A 20,442-nucleotide genomic window follows, 5' to 3' on the forward strand; every position below is an offset into this window, starting at 1 on the left:
GGCAATGACGGAAAACGGTAACACACACAACCAAGCGTATCAGGAGCGAACCGAAGTCGACACGAGATCCAGACCTGCCCAGCGGACGAGACGAGACAACATACAAACACATATAAGCAATCCAGCGAGGTCATGCTGATTTTGCGGCCAGGAGGGACACTTTGCAATTGAGTATACGAATCCTATGCTGGAATTTTGCTGGCTGTGTGAACGTATCGGAGTTCGCACATCAGTATATTGTCCGTCGGGAAACGGGGGCGAGCGGAAGCCGAACAGGACAGCCCCAAGACGCTAATCGGAAGCCCACAGGATCAGGGAGCGCAGATGACAACGGTTGTAGAGATCGGCAACTGTCGGCTTAAGGCTACGATTGACACAGGGGCCACGAGTAGCTTCGTTAGCGAGAAGCTAGCTCATGGACTGAGCAACGTAGGCCGACGAAGCGCAACCGAACGTCGAGTCCGGATGGTAGATGGCCGAAACAGCGGACTCCGAGATCAGACCAGGGCTGAGGAACATGAATATTGCCCTACTGATACTCCCAGGAGTCATCGACGACTTAGTCCTCGGATGGGACTTCTTGTCAGGCATGGGCACAGTTTTGTAGTGCGCAGGGTTGCTAGTAAGCATTCCAAAGCACGAGATCCTCCAACAAGAGGAAAGATTGTCCGTAGCCACAATCAATTGATCAATTTTTGCGAGGAGAATTGGCGGCATTTGGGGATATAAAAGGAACACCGCCTCTAACTGAGCATCGTATTGTCATGAGCTACGATCGGCCAATTAAACAGCGGTACTCCCCAAAAATCCCAAAACGCAAGCCGAGATAAACAAAGCATGCCTTTGCATATTTGGATGACATCATTGTGATCAGTGTTGAGAGAAGTGTTCCGATGGTTGCGAGTATCGAACCTGAGGATCAATGTGGACAAGTGCGACTTCTTCAAAACGGAACTTAAATACCTTGGCCATCAGGTGACCGAAGAAGGGATACGCACGGATCCGGAGAAAGTAGCAGCTATCGCCGAGTTGAAACCCCCTGGAAACGTAAAGGAACTACGACAGTACCTGGGAGTGGCATCATAGTACAGGCGGTTCGTACTAGATTTTGCCACCACAGTACATCCACTACACAAACTATTGAAGAAAGGTACAAAATGGGAATGGACCGGAGAGCACCAAGAAGCTTTCGAAAAGGTCAAAGCTAAGCTGACACAATCCCATGTGCTAGTATGCCCAGATTTCTCAAGGCCATTTTGCTTGCAGATGGATGCTATTGGCTTGGGAGCGATACTGACCCAAAACTCAGAGGAAGCCGGACGGGAAATATCGTATGCAACCATATCTTTAAATAGTGCGGAGCGTAATTACTCTGCGACCGAAAAAGAGTGTCTTGCGATAATCTGGGGCATAAGGAAGCTATGACCGTGGAAGGATACCACTTCACTGTCATCACGGATCATATGGCACTGAAGTGGCTGAACTCCATCGAAAGCCCATCAGGCAGGATCGCGAGATGGACACTGCAACTGCAACAGTTTGACTTTGACGTCAAATACAGAAAGGGAAACCTTAATGTTGTTGCAGGCGCCCTATCCCGACAACCCCTGAAGGATACGTGCCTCAGAGTCTAGACTATGGACGACTCGATGGACCAGGCAAACAAGAGCTGTAACTGGATCCAAAAGTTGCGGTCTGACATATCAAAAAATCCGTGGAAGTTCCCAGACTATAGTGAAGAATCCGGAAGTCTCTTTAGACACATCCCCCACAACCAAAGACGTTGGGATGAAGCTCTACCCGAGCTGACACTGGCAGATAACACCAGCGTCTCAAGCTCCCCCGGGTACAGCGCGGCGTTCGTAACACAAGGCCGAGAGCCTAGGCTTCCAAAGGCGACGAGGTGACAGTCGGAACAGGCCAAGCAGCTCAAACACCGTCCAACAAATTAAAGGAAGTATTCGAAATTGTCCGGCGGAGCTTAGAAAAGGCAGCACAGGACCAAGCAAAGCACTACTACCTGCATCGTAGACCGTGGAAACCCAATATCGGAGACAGTGTGACTGAAATTACACCACTTGTCGAATGCAGCAGAAGCATTCGCGGCGAAGCTAGCACCGAGATACGGGGGCCCTTACCAGATTGTAGATTTTACATCGCCCGTAATATGCAAAACAAAAGGCATAACTGACAGGCGAATAAGGACAGCACACGTGAGTGACCTGAAGCCGCACAGCGACCAAAGGGATACGGGTGAGCCTGAAACTCTTAAACACTAAAACTTACCAAAATTCTATACAACAACAATATATCAATATAGCAATTCCATAATTCACTTTTTTTCTTTCCCAACATAAAATGAGAGGGAAAATAAATGTGGTTTTATACATATATAACACATTTACAAATATATAAACAAATATAAACCCAAAAGGAAAGGGTATAAAAATAAATTAATATAAGCCCAAAAGGAAAGGGCATAAGCATAAACAAATATAAACCCAAAAAGAAGGGTATACAAATTAATTTAAATAAGCCTAAAAGGAAAGGGCATAAGCATAAACAAATACAAGCCCAAAAGGAAAGGGTGTAAAAATAAATTAATATATGCCCAAAAGGAAAGGGTATAAACATAAATAAATATAAACCCAACAGGAAAGGGTATACAAATGAATTAATATAAGCCTAAAAGGAAAGGGCATAAGCATAAACAAATACAAACCCAAAAGGAAAGGGTATCAAAATAAATTAATATAAACCCAAAAGGTGTATACATAAACATGCAATAAACTTAAATACATACCAGCGCCCCAAGGCGGGCCCAAAAATCAAAAGCGAATGCGGCCCTGAACAAGGCGAGTAGAGACAACAATTACGCTGATCAGCTTTACAGCGGGAGAGCGAAAAGGGAAACATGCAAAGAGAGCGCATGACCATGACCTACAATCGACCGCAAACGCACAAGCTAGAGATCAACGGCCCCAACAACTTTCGCTCAGCAACGCTTGCACATAAAGTGCAACGATAATATGTGAGCGAGTGCACATGCACGCGCAGCGAAAAGTTCATCACACCAAAATCTAATCAGCCGCGCGTTTGCGCACAAAAAGGGCAACAACAATTTTGCACATGCGCCGTTAGTTACTCACCCACACTAGAGCTGATGCGTGTACACAAAGGGGATCGTTGGTTACTCATCAATATCAGTGCAGACGTGTGAGCATGCAAAACGAAAAAAGGGGCAACAACAATTTGTGCAGGTGCAGAGAGATGCACATAATTAAATAGAGAGCACAAACACAAAGGAAGATAAAACGTATGCGCTTGGAGATGCGTACCCGAAGGGCAAAAGAAAGCAGGCGTGCGCCCGAAGTACGACGTACGAGTATGCTTATCTCTTATACTAGTGCTTAGGCGTGTGCATTATAACTTTGAGAATGTGAATTAGAGCTTTGAGAGTGAGAATTCGGGCAACGCGATTATACACACCCACACACAAACGCCCCAAAAGGGTATAAAAAGCAGAAGCAGCCACGCACTCAACTTCTTTGAAATATCAAACAGCAAGCAGCATTAGAATGAACGCGCAGCAGAATACAAGCGTGGATGTCAGCGGGTCGGCATCAGGCTGCCGCTGAGCCTCGGACCCAAATCTCCATGGCCGGCCCAGCGAAGCTGTTGTTCCGTGCGGCGAGAGAGCCGGTCCGGGTGCGCACGCGGCTACTGGTCGTCGGCCGCGACGCCCACATGGAATAGCGGTACGCTTGGTGCACGAGATGCGCGAAGTGCGCGTGGTGAAAGTGAAATCGCCAATACGACGAGATAGAGCTGCTGGCGTCGCCGCTACACTTCCCCAGCGTCGAGGGAGGATATGCTAGCATCACCGCCACATGATCCCAGCATAGAAGGGGATGTAGTGATGGACGCAGTTCCGGAAGCCGACGAGGAGGTGCTGCCACGATGCCGACGCTACTCGAGCGACATGGACGATGTCAATCCGGAGTGGCTTCGTTGGCAGTACCCGGAACTGCCCCCGACGCCGGACGCCGGACGCCGACACCACCACGGTACGGTTTGTCGGGCTACGCCCCCGTACCGATTCTTGGGAGGCGACCGAACCCGACGAGGCCGAGATTTCGGAAGGTGAGGCCGAAGGCCCAGGGACGCTGGGCGAGGAGGAGCCCGTTCTAATATCGTCCGAGGACGAGGACACTGGCGAGGAGCGGCGGTCATCGGCGTCTCCAGTAAACCCGGACGACGTGGAGACGATGCCGTGGCCACAAGCGACGCCGAAGCCGGACGTGATCGTCATTTCAGACGAAGAAGAGGACGAAGAGTAGCACGAGGATGGAGGACAGGCACAGCGGCAGGGCGAATGCCCCCAAATCCCAGCACCTATGCGAGGGCCTCCGCGGACGGCCGCTGGAGGCACCAGGTGACACTGGTGTATGTCTGGGAGGAGGAGGCGGGGTTGCCACCCACCTAGCAGCTGTAGGAGGAACAACCTCCCGCAGACCCCAACCCCTCGCAGCGACACCGGAGCCCAGCACCGCCCGCCTTGGGATCACCACCACCCCTGCCGCCGGAGTGGAGACTCCAATTCCTGCACCAGGCGTCGTACCCCGAGGCGGGACCCCGACCGACGCTCCAGCGACAAAGTTCAACTCCTGAAGTAGAGGCTGGATGGCACGAGCTGCCACCGTCGGCTTGGCCACCTGGCATCACGGAGATGGCCGATGCCCAGCCAGGACCAAGTGGACGGGCGTCCAGGATCGTGTGGCAGGAGGGGCACCACTATCGGGTAAAAACGTCAATGCGCGGCACGCGCGTCTTCCGCAAGGAGTAGCACCCAAAATACTAATACAACAAAAAAAATATTAAAAACAATAAAAAAAAAGTCAAAACATAACCCCCCACCACCTCCACGCCACCGAGGTACAGTCCCGACAAAAGATGGCCAGCCACGGCCTATAAAAGGAGCTGTGCGATTAAACACGAGAGGCTGCGCGCATATACACGGTTTTCGGCCTGATAGACAGTTATGATGAGGGGCGCATATAACATTGAATACCTGCTAGCGGGCTTTTCGCATGCACATCCATGAACATAAATATATTTCTATATATATTTATAATCATAAATGTACATATACATATATATACATGCACACTCACACATGCATGGTTATATGGCTCCTCACACTCCCTTCTTTCATCGGCAGTGGAAAGCTTCCACTTTCCAATTTAAAGATAAAAGAGAGCTGAAAATATAAATAGTAAGAAAATCGGGGTTTTTTTTTTTGTTTTTATTTGTTTATTATAATTTTTTTTTATTCCCTATGGAAAACCCGCGTGCCTCGCTTCGATGTCTTTACTTGGTATCGGCACCCCTCATACCACACTAGATCCCCGTCGACTTGGTCCTGGCTCGGCATCGGTCATCATCATGATACCAGGTGGCCACGCCGACGGTGACAGCCCCTGCCACCCAGCCTCTCCTTCCGGGTTCGCGCTCTGTCGCTGGAGCGTCGGCTTGGGGGGTCTAGCACTCGTGGGAATTCCACGGCGGGTCTGGATGCCTCGGGACTGGCTGTGGGGGGTTCGGGCCTGCGGGTGGTCGCACCTCCTCCATCTGCCATGCTGCTGGCAACCCCACCTCCTCCTCCCAAACACATATCAGTGTCATGGCAGCACACGCATCGGCCCTCCGCGAAGGCCCTCGCATATTTTGCGGTCACGGTGGTTGCTGCCGCTCGCCATGCCCCTAGGCACCTCCTCCTTCTCCGCGCCGCTCCTCGTCATCTTCATCGTCTGATATGACGATCACCTCGGGTTCTGCGTCGGGTCGTGCCAACGGCGTGAATGGCATGATGTCTTCGTTGTCGGGGCTCACGACTGGCTCCGGCGTTCGCCGCTTTTTGTCCGCTTCCTCCTCGTCCTCAGATGACACGACGATTGGCGCGTCCTTGCCCAGCGCCCCCGGGTCTTCGGCCCGGGCCCCTTGTGAGGCCTCCGAAATGCCCTCGTTCGGTTCGGCTAGCTCTGCCGACGTTCATGAGTCGGTGCGGGGCTTGGCGAACCGTACTGCGGTGTGATCGTCCTCCGGCGTCGGTGGCAGTTCCGGATATTGCCAGTGAATCCACTCCGGATTCACTTCATCCATGTCGCTGGGACAGCGTCGGGATCGTGGCAGCATCTCCTCGGCGGCTTCCAGAAAACCTGCGTCTATTGTAGCATGTAACGGTGACGCCAGCAGCTCGATTTCGTCGTGCTCCCGATTGCGTTGCTCTTACGCGATGCGACGCAGAATTCAGCGTCCCGTGATGCGCACCACGAGCACCACTCTTCCTTGTGAGCGCCGCGGATGACGACCAGTAGCCGCGCGTGCACTCGGACCGGCTCTCTCCTCGCACGGAATCCCAGCTCCGCTGGGCCGGATGTACAGATTTGTGTCCGATGCGCGGCGACGACCAGATGCCGATCCGCTGATACCCACGATTGTTGACTGGTGTCCACTCATGCTGCTGTTTTGCTAAATTTTATGATGTTATTAATTTTATTTTTATTAATTTTATGTCTACCCTTCCTTTTTGAGTTTTTATTTACCTTTATGTATATCCTCTCCTTTATAGCCTTCCTTTTTTGGTTTTTATTAATTTATATGTTTACCCTTCCTTTTTGGGTTTTTACTAATTTATAAATATGTTATGGATTCTTATGTAGAACCACATTCATTTGTGAATTTGTGACCTTTGTAATTGTTATCTTATTTGCATATGGTATTAAAGGTATGCGTGTTTTAGGCTCACCCGTTTCCTTTTAGTCGCTGTGCGGCTTCAGGTCACTCACGTGTGCTGTCCTTCTCCGCCTGTCCGTTATGCTCTTTATTTTGCACATTACGGGTGATGTAAAATCCACAATTTGATATGGATTTGATCTCGGTGCTAGCTTCGCTGCGAATCCTTCTGTTACATTTGATAGGTGGTGTAATTTCACCCACACTCCGTCTCCGATATGGGTTTCCACGGTCTACGACGCAGGTTGTAGTGCCTTGCTTGGTCCTGTGCCGACTTTTCTAAACTACGCTGGACAATTTCGAATACTTCCTTTAATTTTCTGTCATTGTCGGACGGTGTTTGAGCTGCTTGGTCTGTTCCGACTGTCATTTCGTCGAACAACGCTTTTGGAAGCTTAGGCTCTCGGCTTTGTGTGATGAACGCCGCGCTGTACCCGGTGGAGCTTGAGACGCTGGTGTTGATTGCCTGATCCCAACGTTTTTGGTTATCTTTCGTGAATTGTGTGATCATTATTTTCACCATGCGGTTCGCGCGTTCCGTAGTGTTTTCTTTTAGAGTGTAGGGCGCTGTGAATTGGTGTTTGACTCCCATCTCCTCTAGGAATTTTTTAAATGCCCTGGTTGTAAACTGTGTTCCGTTGTCGGTTATTAATACTTTTGATACTCGAAGCCGTGCTAAAATCCTTTCCCTGAAGGCCTTTTGGAGCGTTGCTGTAGTAGCGCTTCGGAGTCCATTCGAGAAGCGGTCTATAAAGACCAACAAAATCGTGTTTCCGTGGGTCGATCTCGGTAATGGTCCCACGAAGTCAACACACCCTGTGCTCCAGGGTTCCTCCGGTATCTGAGTCATTTGACTTGGCTTATACTGTTGACATATTTCGCATTGTTGGACATATGCTCGTACGTCTCTGTATAAGCCTGGCCAATAGTAGCGTGCTGCTATTCAGGCTATTGTTTTCCTACTTATGACCTAGTATGATTGGCATCTCGTGTCCGCGCTACTGCGCTTGTTGCCGGGATACTCAGCTGGGCGAAATTTATATTCGTCGACTCTCTCGCATCCGCAACATTTTCTGTTTCTCTAGCCGCCGATTGTCTGCCATGAATCGCCGCCAGTTGCTCCAATCTTGTGCTATATGGCAATCTGTTTTCGTGAGTACTCACCCACTCTCCAAATTGTCTGCACATAGCATCCAAAGTTCCGGATAACTCCACTTCGAATTCTGATCCATATTTCAGCACTTCATCTTTTTTTCTTTAAATTGTACACCCACGCCATTTTTATTTTATTTTATTTTAATATATATTATGTGCTTTAATTTATTGCAACCACCAAAGTTGAGCGCCAGCTCTAACGAACCTTTTTACTCGGTTGTGTTTTAGCTAAGCTAAAACTCAGTCGAGCTGCGGGTTCGAGCAACATATTTATTATTGCGTTTACTTGAGGCCGAAACAACATGTATATGTCATTGAACATCTGCAATTACATACGCCGCCATTAATATGTGCATGCATCAATTAAATTATATTTGGGTATTAAATATCCGCACCATTACAGGGTGCTTATCTGCTTATTGATTTATATTTGCATTATGCTGCCCGGCGACCTGCTTGGCCATAACTGAAACAGTTGAAATTCAGTTTGGGAAAATTTCTTTTTACACACGAAGAAACACCACTTTTAAAACAATTCCCTTCAGCTTTCGCATCTACGCTGGGTTGACTAACAAATTCGTCAGCATGTGGTTCATGTTTGATTGCAGTCTTAGACGCTTAACGAGTTTTTACCTCAGTCTGAGTCTTTAACACGTTTACATTTCTGGCCTGGAACATTTTCCTTGCGGTAGAATCTGGAATATGCTATATAAAATACTCTACCCAACTCTATCTACTTTGACAAGACTTGCTATATCCATCAAAGCATACAATTATTCATATAACGTCTCTCCTCTTTCTGAACATATTGAACCAATCTTCTTCTGACAAAATATTGATAGCAAATTTGTCATGCTGCCCTCAACATCTTTCAATCAATAACTATTTTGGGGTGTTGCAAGCTGGGACAATTTAAAGTGGTAACTAGTGATGAGATTGATCATGAGGATGACTCCCATCATCCCGATCACCGAAGTCAGTCAGTAGTCTTCTAATCCGCACTTTATGCCAACTATATGTAAATCTATTTGACAGTTTGCAGCTCTACAGCGACCAGTGCTATAATCTCTTCCAATTAAGCAATTTACTTAATCAATCGTTCTAATTTAATTTTAACGTCTATGCCAACCGATGTTCATATCAATTGCAGTTTCTACCAATATCTGTATCTTAATCCCCAAACTTCTTGCTGTTCTACCACTCGGTTGCCGCTTTGACTATGTTTGCCCCTGAAGAGTTATAACAGTTTGCTTCGGCTCTTTGTACTTAAATATGTTTTTGACCTTAAGCTTAATAATACGTCCGTCTTCTAACTCAGGTTGCAACCAACAGACTTTCGATGCCCTTCAGATATCAATACATTACTGATATCGCCACTGACTCAATTACTTACTCTCAAAAGTATCGGTGCAATGAGGTTGACTGATAGATTTTACTGTTTTTGTCCGTTTCTCTCCGATATTAAATCCCACACTGCTATTCTGTGTTTCTCCTGTAATAACTTATTTGACATTGACAGGCATTAGTCAAATAGTAATGTCATTAGAATTGTATAAATTTATTGAGAAACCTAATTAGTTCAAAATGAAAGCATTTCTAAAAAAGGATAAATTATTTTTCGCGACGACCATCCTTATAATACTCATTTGTGTGGGTTTCGTAATACGTTTTTCTGGCTTTAACCATGAGAAACAGAAGATAATCTCGATTCTGGTGAACGTTTTCATGGTGACTGTAATGCTATTCCTTGTTGCTGATACAATCAAATTCCTGCTGTTGGCGATTGATGAGGCCTTCTGGCCGCGCAAGTTGTCTGCCTTCACCACGGATAGTGAGGCAAAACTCCACACTCGCACGGATTACCTAAAGATGCGGCTAAATTCGTTGCGCTATCGGCTGCTGGTAACGGAGGATCATCGGAACGAGAAACTGAATTTGAGATATCAGAATATTGCACACGATCTGTGGCTATATGGGAAGTATTTCTTCCTACTGATGTGCCTGGTGCTGGTGACCCAAGACGAATTGCTCTACTTCAATAGCAACGTACTGAATGACTTTTTTATGAACAATCACACGTACACCATGGGACTGAAACATGTGAATAGACTCGATCAACTCTATCCGTTCATTGAGATCTCACTTGTGAAGGCCTTCGAAACGAATGCCACCAACATAGGAAATCTTCATATTTTGTATGGCGATCACACTAGCATGTTGGGAGTGGTGCGACTGCGTCAGCTGCGCAGAAAAGAAAATTCGCACACGGGCTGGAAACCAGTCGAGTTTTCAAGTCTCGACTATAAGCCCAAATGGAAGTTACCTTATGAACGAATATCATACACAGACAAATATTGGCGCATCTATGAGCCCTGGCTGCCCATTAGTCCGACTTACAGTAGAACCGATAAGTTTTTTTTCAACTATAACTATCCCGGTTATTTACAGAGCTATCCGGAGATGGAGGGCTATGTAACACTGCTCTCAAACAGCTATGACAATAGTATGAGGGTGATTGAATACCTCCAGGAGAAGCATTGGCTTACGTGGAAAACAACGGCAGTTTTCATGGATTTTACTCTCTTCAATGCCGATGCGAATATCTTCACCATATGCACTTTACTCGTGGAACAAACGCCCTTTGGGACTATTCTGTCCAACGCAAGGATAATCAGTGCAAAACTGCATTTCGTTGCGCAGCTGGGAAAAGGTGGCCTCATCGTACTGATCATCTACATAATTGTGGTCATACAATTCTTCAAGGCTTTGGTTATGGTGATATGGTATGAGCCGATCAAGCTGCGCAGCATGTGGACCAAGTTGGATTTGATTATCTTTGTGCTCAACATCACAGTGATTATTCTAGTAAGCGTACAGGAATTTATGGTATCGCAGCTGCTTGCAAAGGTCGAGAGTTCCAGCAAACTCGAGTTTCTTGACTTCCGTATGCCTACCCGCCTGCATGAATGGACCCGCAACATGCTTGGCTTTCTTGTCTGCCTTACCACCATGCGTTTGTGGCGTGTGCTGCAGTTTGCCAGCGTCTTTCAACTATTCGCTTCCACGTTGTACTCAGCGTGGCAGGCGCTGGCTAGTACTGCCATGATAATTCTAACATTTTTAGTGGGGTTCGGTATTGCAGTTGTCACTATAAATGGAAACAATGCGGATAGCTTTAGCCAGCTGTTCAAGAGTATTATATCGTCGTTGTGCTTTTCTTTTGGCTTCAGCTCACAAATCACGCCAAATGATCTATTTTATGGTGGTCGGTTGCTGGGCTTGGTTTTATATCTAATTTTGGCATTTTTCGTTGCCTTGCTGATGACAAATCTATTTGTTTCAATAATTAACGATTATTTTTCGCGTGCAAAGCGTATGCGAGATGAGAAACATGAAGAAAATATTAACTTTCTGCAATTCCTGAGAGTCGAATACGCCGCCATATTTAAATTCTTTCAAAGGATGGCAATTTTCAAAATGGCCTACAAGCGGCATAACCGCACAGTTGCCGAGAACATAAAACGTATTTTGGACCACAAAGTGAAATTGAAAGCATCCGAAAAATCCGAAAGCATTAAGCACGCTGAGTATAAGCGTCGTATTGAACGACTGTTCACTGTTGCGGCTATCATGCAGACCCAAATGGAACTACTTGACCACATGCTATTCGAAGCTGAAAATGTCTAATTAGATCCAACGGATGACGTTGAAGAAGGCTATTTCATTTCTTTGATATTTTATAAGCTTATTATTATAATCTTTATTATTATATATTGTTACCTATCTATAGTTGTGTTGAGCGTGATGGCATAAAGTGCGAGATGCAAGCGTGTAGTGTATTGTACTGCATTGTTGTACTTAGTGCTATGAATACTTTTCCTGCTACATCTCCTGAGCGAATTCCAATATGAGTATTGAGTCAATTGCTTGTTGTATGCCTCAACGTAATTTTGATGAGCGTCTTTATCTGATCGAATTCCTTCAGAAAAATCTGCACGATCCAACATATTTTTCAAACTTTTGCGAACGAGAATCTTTCTTTCTTACTCTATTCCAAATAGCATTTTGTTAGAATGTTGTTTTATTGTCCATTGAATCGTGTTGTCTATTGTGTGTACGACTGTTTCCACCACTACTTCCCAATGTTAGTTTTTTCTCCATCTATAAGTTGGATAGAGCCTAACAAATTTTGTGAAAACGCCTACTTTATGTGTTTGTTCGACGTACCTGTGTCAACCGGCCAAAGTGATATATATACGTATACACTGGAAACAGTTTCAAATATGTATCATTGTCTTAGCCTTGATGTTTGCAAGCCAGTAAGTTATTGATATGTCTACCATCTTGTCTATACCAATATGTCCGAATTCGTTATGGTATTTATAAAGAAAATAACTTTCCATTTCTTCAGGCATACAAAACAAAAGGCTATTGCTGTATTTCTTTCTGTAAATTATGCAATTTCTCATTTCAGAATACCTGTGTTCTGTACTTTGTAAATCTTTTTTTAACTTTAGCAGTTTGTTACCTCTATTTTGGAAGATAATTAAATTTTCTTCCAATATATTTGTGTCTATTGCCAACATTTTAACGTTTCTACTAAGCGCATCCACGTGTTACATTCTGTTCCCCGATATATGCTCTAACATGTACTAGCCCAACGTATCATTCAAGTGATTAGCTCTTTTTTGTTCAGTATAGTCGTTTTTGTATATTTGAAAAGTTTTCCAAATTAATGTTGAGGTACTTTACTAACGTCTTTGACGCTTAGAAAAGTAAAATCCTGAATATAATTTTCCATCACCCTTTTTCTGTATCAGGATCCATCCGAACCCTATCGCACTAACATCGCAATGCGGTTCTATCGGATCTGATTTCTGTCAATTCCTTCTACAAGATATTTTAATTTTTCAAAGCATTCTAATTCAACAGCTCCGAATTCAAATTTCTTGTCTTCTCACCAAGTCATAAAGAGGTATAGCTTTTGTGGAAAAATCCTTAACTAATTTGCGAAAAAATAAAACATAGTCTCAAGACGCTCCCATGCATCTTTTTCAAAGTTAGAAAATCAACTATAAATAACTATTTGTAACGAGTCGTTTTGCGGAAATTTTGTACTATGTCGGGTAATTATCTTTTAACATTTTTTGGCACAATTCTTGGTCCACTCGAAATTAGTTGTTGGTGCTTAGGCGGCGGCTCAAGCGAATAGATAAGCAGATAACCTAAAAAAAAATTGAACAACTCAAAAAGCAGCACAAGAAGCTTTTCAATAGGCGTACGGTTCAAGCTGAGGTCTTGTTGCGGTCAAATTGTCAAGATTATTGAGAGAAAAAAGTCGTGTCCATAGCAAATCGACAGTGACTAAAACCACAATTGGTAAAAGAAAAGCATTCGACCGAACCAATTCAAACCGTTCTAGGCAATTTTTTTTGGGAAAGAGAAAATACCAGACCTGCCACTATTTCTAGCAAGCTACACGCGGTTAATAATTTACACCGAGGGAATGATATAACCCGTCAAGGTTGCAATTAGTTGGCCTTATTCCATTGAGTCGACATCGGAAGCGTCGCTAGTCAGCGGGACGGAAGTGCGGATGAGTGTTTAACCCAAGAGAGCAACTTCATCTCACGGATCCCGATTGAGCGGATATTCTCTACTGTCCAGGAGACAATAAACAGTTTGCAATCAAATAATTCCGAGTTTATTATGTGTGAACAGATCATAAAGTTTGAGCAGATCATAAATCCTCTGATAAATTTAGCACTATTCGACAAGCTAATTTCGCAATTGGCGAAATGCTCTAAATTACTTTGAGTGTCTCGCGTAATCACTGATAGTAAGAAATGTAATCGTTAAATTTTTTTTATATTAATATGTTCATTGTCGTATAAATTTATAAATTTCACAATGTATATATAAAATACTCTGTAATACTCTTTGGAGTTACAATCACGTGTTTTATTTTATGTTTTATACACTGTCGATTTGCTAAGTACACGACTTCTTTCCTTCAATAACCTTGACAGTTTGCCCGCAACGAGACCTCGCTTGAACCGTGCGCTTATTGAAAAGCTTCTTGCTGAGCTCTTCTTGAGTGAGCGATTTCGTGATTCGTTTTGAGTGGCCTTCTTCGCTTGAGCGGCCACCTAATCACCAACAACTAATTTAGAGTGGACCAAGAATTGTACCAAAAAAAAATTATTATTGAATGTCTGTGTTTTTTTGTTGTTTTATTTTATTTTTATTTTTATTTATTTTTATTCCCTGTGGAAAACCCGCGTGCCTCGCATCGATGTCTTTACTCGGTTTTGGCACCCCTCACGCCACACGATCCTAGATCCCCGTTGACTTGGCTGGGCATCGGTCACGGGTAAGTTCGTCCTTCAAATTTTCGAAGTAGTCTCTTGGAAGGAAATACTCCTGAAAACATTGGACGAATGCTACCCATCTCGTCCAGTGCTGGTTGTTGGCTATGTACCACTTAAGAGCCATCCCCTGCAGTAATTCGGGCATGGCCCTGGGAATGAGTGGTGCCGCCGAAACGAAAATTCCATTCGCGGAATTGCTTCGCTACTTTGGGGTATTTCTGGGACACAGTTCGTGTCGTTTGTTCGTTTGTGGACATTTTTCTTTGTGGCTGTGGTGTGGACGCAACCTGCCAAAGAGTCTGATTGGCGTCTCGAGCCCGCGCTGCTGCGCTGGTTGCCGGGATGCTCAGCTGGGCGAAATTTATATTCGTCGACTCTCTCGCATCCGCAACATTTTCTGTTTCTCTAGCCGCCGATTGTCTGCCATGAATCGCCGCCAGTTCCTCCAATCTTGTGCTATATGGCAATCTGTTTTCGTGAGTACTCACCCACTCTCCAAATTGTCTGCGCATAGCATCCAAAGTTCCGGATAATTCCACATCGAATTCTGCTCCATATCTAGCACTTTTATTTTTATTATTATTGTTTTTTTTTTTAATATATATTATGTGTTCTAAATTATTTCAGTCGATCTGAGAATTCGAGCAAAAAATGTATATTAAAACAGAGGGTATATATATATATATATATATATATTCAACTTAATTTTATTTATCGCACTTATATTGTTGGAAATTACACTTTCCAATGTTAGTATCTGATCACTTAATGGCTACTCGTTCAGTGGCATCTCGAAATTCATCGGTGTCCTTGGTCAGGTTTGATTCGAGCTCCTGTGCGCAAGAATCTGCCCCAGGCACTCCGCCCATCAGCTACGCAACTCCGGGATCTCAGTCTGCCCGCCAGATATTCCGTCCAGCACACCAGCTGCTCACCATGACTAGCGGTTTCCTTGTTCCCAAAGGAACCTGCCTCTAGTACACCTGTGAGTCAGGATTTGCGTGTCTCACTCTCTGGCTAATCACAGGCCAAGCCTCGCTTGCTTCACTTGGCTCTTCGCGGATATCGCCAGTTGCCATTCGAGCGTGGCAAGGATATACATTTCGCACCTAATTTCAGGACCTCGATGTCCTGTGATTCTTGAACTGATCCTTGTGTTCTGTTTGAGTCCTTCAATACACAGTGCCCTTGCACTCGTCCTTCGTATCTTGCGTTCACGTATCTCGTTGTCTTTAGGATTGCGACCGACTCACTTTCACTTTTTGCACAGATCGATTCTCTCTCGTTTATAGGTTCGCGCAGACTCGCTTATATATTCACACAGCCCTCGCCTTGTGCTGCTGCGATTCTTTTATAGGCCTTGGCCAACTTTTGGTTGTACTGTACCAAGCTGGCGTGATCTTTTTGATGGCGTGATCTTTTTGGGGACGTGATCCTTTTGGTAATTTTCCACTGCCTTTTTGCTGGCGCCAACCATTGTCTGCCGACAGTGTGAGTATGGACAACAATATTGCGCCCACAATACTCCTCACACACTAACGGCACATGTCCTGATGGACATGTGTGTCAGACACGCTTAAATGGCTGAACACCTGCGTTAGAAAGAGAGAGGGCGAAAGAGAGCGAATTCGCCGCAACTGCATCAGGCCCATTGCGACCTGTGACAGTTATTGTGAGAAGCGCATATAACATTTTATGCACACGCAAAATTGAGGAACTTGTGTGCACTTCTGATTTTTATGCCCTAAGGTCCTTGTGGCGACGGTATTTTAAGGGGCTACCAACAAGTTGCCTTTCAAATTTGGTGACTCTATAATGAAATATGGGCGGGGTGCTCGAGATGGGCGTAGCATATGCCGATTGTTGAAGGACATCGGTAACAACCTACCAACACAATTTGGTGACTGTAGCTTTAAAATTGTGAAGGATATGTGGCTTTATCGATTTGATATTATCGATTGGCACTTTGTCTGCCGTCGGCACAAGTTTCAAGGCTCTAGCTTTAAGGGGGTCGGAAACAGTTGCGTTCATACAGACGGACAAACAACATAAAAGCATGATTTTGTACAGTGTCCAAAGCCAGGATAAAAAACAAGGAACCACAAAAAGGACAACAAGTGGCGGCAGCAAATATACGACTGGACTGGAAGAAAAGGCTACGCACGTTCGGAATTTGAAGTGTCCTCATTTGGCACCTGCGGGTACGTTGCCCAGAGGCTGCGTAGAACAATCTTATTTTATGCATAGCCCGCATATCTAACCGGCTGCTAACAAGCGCTCCGACTGCATGTAAATCGCTTCGACAGGAAGGGCGCAGCTTTGACAGATAGTTTTGGTTCCAATTATTGTTGTTAACCCCCGCCGCGCAAAGAGTTAGAATGTGAACAATAACGGTGAAATAGACTAAAATTTTTGTTAATATGCCAATTATATTTTGTATGTCTACTTTTATTCATGTTAAAATGATTGTTTATTATTACTTTATTATCACTTATCGTTTATTAGTGTTAGAGCGAAGATTCCACGTGCCAGGGAATGCCTGGATAGGAAAATATAAAGAAGTACCACCAGCGTTGTGTACTTAACAAAAGTTTATTTAAGACTGACGCAATGCTGGACTCAAGCATATTAAAGATGCACGGTTGCATTGAATGTAAATTAAAATTTTTTAAAAATTGTTCTTTTGTTTTTGTTATTTCTTTTAATTACTTTTAATTTAATTAAATAGAAGAGTGTCGGAGGCCTGCAAAAATGTCTGATTTCATCAAATTCGGTACATTTCGTAGAAAATAAACGATTAAATAAACAGCTTTTTTTGGGAAAATAATGCGCTGCATCGTTAAGCTTATTGAGCTTCACAACTTGACTTAAGCAATTTACAATGACATTTTTGAGATTTTGGTCGAGTCTTTCTTTACCCATTTCTCTGCCCTTGTCAATCACAGGACTACTCAGTTCGGTCTCCACATTAAAATTGAGTTTATTGCAGGTTAAGATTATGTTATTTACAGTTGTTACAGCGCTTCTTGTACTCTCGCTGAATAGAACCGTGTACGTTATATTGCATGCTAATATTTGCTTAATGCTATCAGTACTCTGCCTAATACATTATTGCGAACAAATTAATGATAACTGAAAAGTTGACAGTTTCAGTTTGTTGAGAAATTAGATTTGCTTACATGTCAGTCATAATTTGTAAAAAAGTTGATCGAATTTGTCTGGAAATCATTTGAAATATTTTTTAATATTTTCCCTAGTAAGAACATTGTTTTGTTCAAATTAAAAACGAGTGGAACATTTTTGCAATACTTCTAGAATAAAGTAAAAGCAATGGACAGACACACAAGACATAAATGGTTTTTTGCATTCACAGTTTTTATTATACTGACATGCGTGTTTTTGATGATTACCTATTCGGGCTTTGAGCACGAGTCGACAAATGGGAAAAATCTTCTACTGATAATACTGATTGTATTGTTCTTCCAAACAGTAATCGCAGATCCAATTAAATATCTAATAATTTCCATTGATATGGCTTTTTGGCCACGAAGCATGGCCAAGCATCGCAAAGACACAAAAGAGGACGAAAAGGACTATAACCGCCTCAATTTCCTCAAGCAACGGCTGAGCAGTATGCGCGTTCAGATGCTGATCACCGAGCGCTACCGCAACCAGACCTTGAACCATGAATACAAGGATATTGTAAAAGATCTGTTGCTCTATGGGAAGTACTTTCTCATCTTAATCTGCGTGGTGGTGTTGCCACGTGACCAGCTAATGTACTACAACACGGCCAAAATGAAATATCTGCTCATGCGTAATCATTCCGAATATATTGGACTAAAGGAAATTAACCACCTTAATCAGCTTTTCGATTTTGTAAAGTCATCGCTAGTCGATGCCTTCAACGAAGGTACGAGCGAGGGCGCATCCTGGGTCCACTCCGAACAAAATAAAATACTTGGCGTCGTTCGGCTGCGCCAGTTGCGCCTGGCCAAAGAGGACTTCGGCTGGGGTGTTCCCAAATTTACAGATCTTATGTATATGCCCGGCTGGAAGTTGCCTTACCAACGACTGCTCTATACCCACAAATATTGGCGCGTCTACGATCCGTGGCTACCCATAAATGGGCAACACGATTTTACATCCAGCGTACTTCTAAACTTTGATCACGTTGGTAAATTTCTGTATTATCCGGAACTTTGTGGGTACGTCGCATTGCTTGCCCGCAGCAGGCAGAACAGCATGAAAATACTTGATTTTCTTACTGATAACCAATGGCTTAACTATAACACGTCAGCGGTATTTATGGACTTTACCCTCTACAATGTGGATGCAGATATGTTCAGCGTGTGCACATTGCGAATGGAACAACTGCCATTTGGCAGTGTTATACCAGATGTGACATGTGAGAGTATTGCGATGATTAATGATGCATTGCAGCTACACTACATCGTGATCCTGGTGTTGGTCGTCTACTTGGTAGTCGTATTACAGTTCATTCAGGCATTCATCGTGAACTTGTGGTATCAGCCTGACAAGCTAAAGAGCATGTGGTACAAACTGGACTTGATAATTGTTCTTCTCAATGTCTTTTTGTTATTTGTTATCATCGTACGCTTAATACTGATATCGTCGCTGCTGAAGAGTTTGGCGTTCTCCAATAAGATGTCATTTCTCGACTTTCGAAAGCCGGCGCGCTTGTATATGCTGACAAACATATTGACTGGATTTCTAATCTGCATAACTACGCTGCGATTGTGGAAAGTGTTGCAGTTCTCGAAAGTATTTCAGCTATTTACGAACACCCTGTATCTTGCCTGGAAGGCTTTGGCCATCACTGCCCTGGCAATACTAATCATCTTAATGGCATTTGGCATTGCGTTTACTATCATCAACGGCAATAATAGCCCCCACTTTGTTCAACCGGTAAGCAGTGTTATTACAGCATTGTGCTTCTCGGTTGGCTTCAGTCAGCAGCTCAATCCATCGGATCTCTTTCATGGTGGCAAATTTATTGGCATGTTAATGTATGCTGCCTTAGGATTTGTGGTTTCTGTGCTGCTAGTCAATGTGTTTATTACAACGATCCATGATTATTTTACGATTGCAAAGTCTGAGCGCAATGCCAATTTCAGGCGAGAAATCACATTTTGGCAATTCTTGCGTGTGGAATATTATGGTGTCTATAGATTCTATAAGTCGTTGCCTTTTATAAGAAAGGAATACAAACGCCACAATCGTACTGTGGCTGAGAATATCCAACACACCTTGGATAACGTCGATAAACTTGCACAAATGAAAGCTCGAGCCAAAAGGCGTGTATTGAGCAGCACGGAGAAAGTTGAGGAATATAAGGATGAGGAAACTCGACAGGCAGAGTACAGAGAACGTGTGGAGCACATGTATGCGATCGCATCTATTTTGAATATTCAAATGGAAATACTTGAACGTCTGATATTTGATAGCGACAAAAAAAAGAAAAGGGAGAGGAAAAAAAATCGACGCGATCAAAATCCTATGCAAAACAACCGAGAAGGTTTTAATGATAAAAATGATAGCGTTGTGTAATTGCCTAAATACATATATTCGTCTAATAATATCATTCAAAAACATCTTTTCATTAATATTTTAAGATTTTACAAATGCTCTTAATTTTAAATAAGATTTTGTAGTGTACTCGTCGTTCAAGATTGAGAGTCGGGTCATACGAGGGTTTGTAAAACGTTTACCTAAAATTCGGGGAACATTTATGATTATTGAAGGACACAGCGGACGAAATACTCTGGACTGTAGCTCTTTTGGGAGGGGTGGGGTTTTGCCAGTCCTCAATAGTGAACATACAATTTTATTATTTTTAGGATTCTCACTGAAACTAGGAGACGATTGTCAAAAAAATGTGCATATAAAGGAAAACACAACAAAATACTTATGATCAAGCGGACCAATTAATGTTGCTATAGGCTTTCATCTGTCCGGGGTGTTTTAAAAACGGGCGAGGTCTGCGGTGGTGGCCGACACTCGCGTTCATACCCTAACCCAACCATGATCTTTGAGGCGACGTCAATCGATGATCCTTTATGTATCCTTATCATAATTTACTATATTACAATGCCTCCCA

The 20,442-nt window shown here is 43.9% G+C and overlaps 2 protein-coding genes across 2 annotated transcripts; both read left to right on the top strand.

Moving 5' to 3' along the window:
- The first annotated feature begins 9,687 nt into the window (after positions 1-9,687).
- Positions 9,688-15,299, top strand: LOC122322418 (polycystic kidney disease 2-like 2 protein). Its single transcript, XM_043214416.1, has 2 exons — positions 9,688-11,044; positions 15,106-15,299. The coding sequence occupies exons 1-2, from the start codon at positions 9,688-9,690 to the stop codon at positions 15,297-15,299; spliced, it is 1,551 nt and encodes a 516-aa protein (XP_043070351.1).
- A 2,574-nt stretch (positions 15,300-17,873) lies between these two features.
- On the top strand, positions 17,874-19,892 carry LOC122322419 (polycystin-2-like). Its single transcript, XM_043214417.1, has one exon. It carries the CDS (start codon positions 17,874-17,876, stop codon positions 19,890-19,892), a length of 2,019 nt encoding a protein of 672 aa, XP_043070352.1.
- Positions 19,893-20,442: the final 550 nt, after the last annotated feature.

This window comes from Drosophila grimshawi, unplaced genomic scaffold (assembly GCF_018153295.1).
Source record: "Drosophila grimshawi isolate 15287-2541.00 unplaced genomic scaffold, ASM1815329v1 contig_1240, whole genome shotgun sequence".
NCBI lineage: Eukaryota > Metazoa > Arthropoda > Insecta > Diptera > Drosophilidae > Drosophila > Drosophila grimshawi.

Coding starts and splice junctions, on each gene's coding strand:
- LOC122322418 (XM_043214416.1), top strand. CDS start 9,688: ATGCTATTCCTTGTTGCTGATACAATCAAATTCCTGCTGTTGGCGATT. Junction 11,045..15,105: donor AGCGTGGCAGGCGCTGGCTA/GTACTGCCATGA, acceptor CTACTCGTTCAG/TGGCATCTCGAAATTCATCG.
- LOC122322419 (XM_043214417.1), top strand. CDS start 17,874: ATGGCCAAGCATCGCAAAGACACAAAAGAGGACGAAAAGGACTATAAC.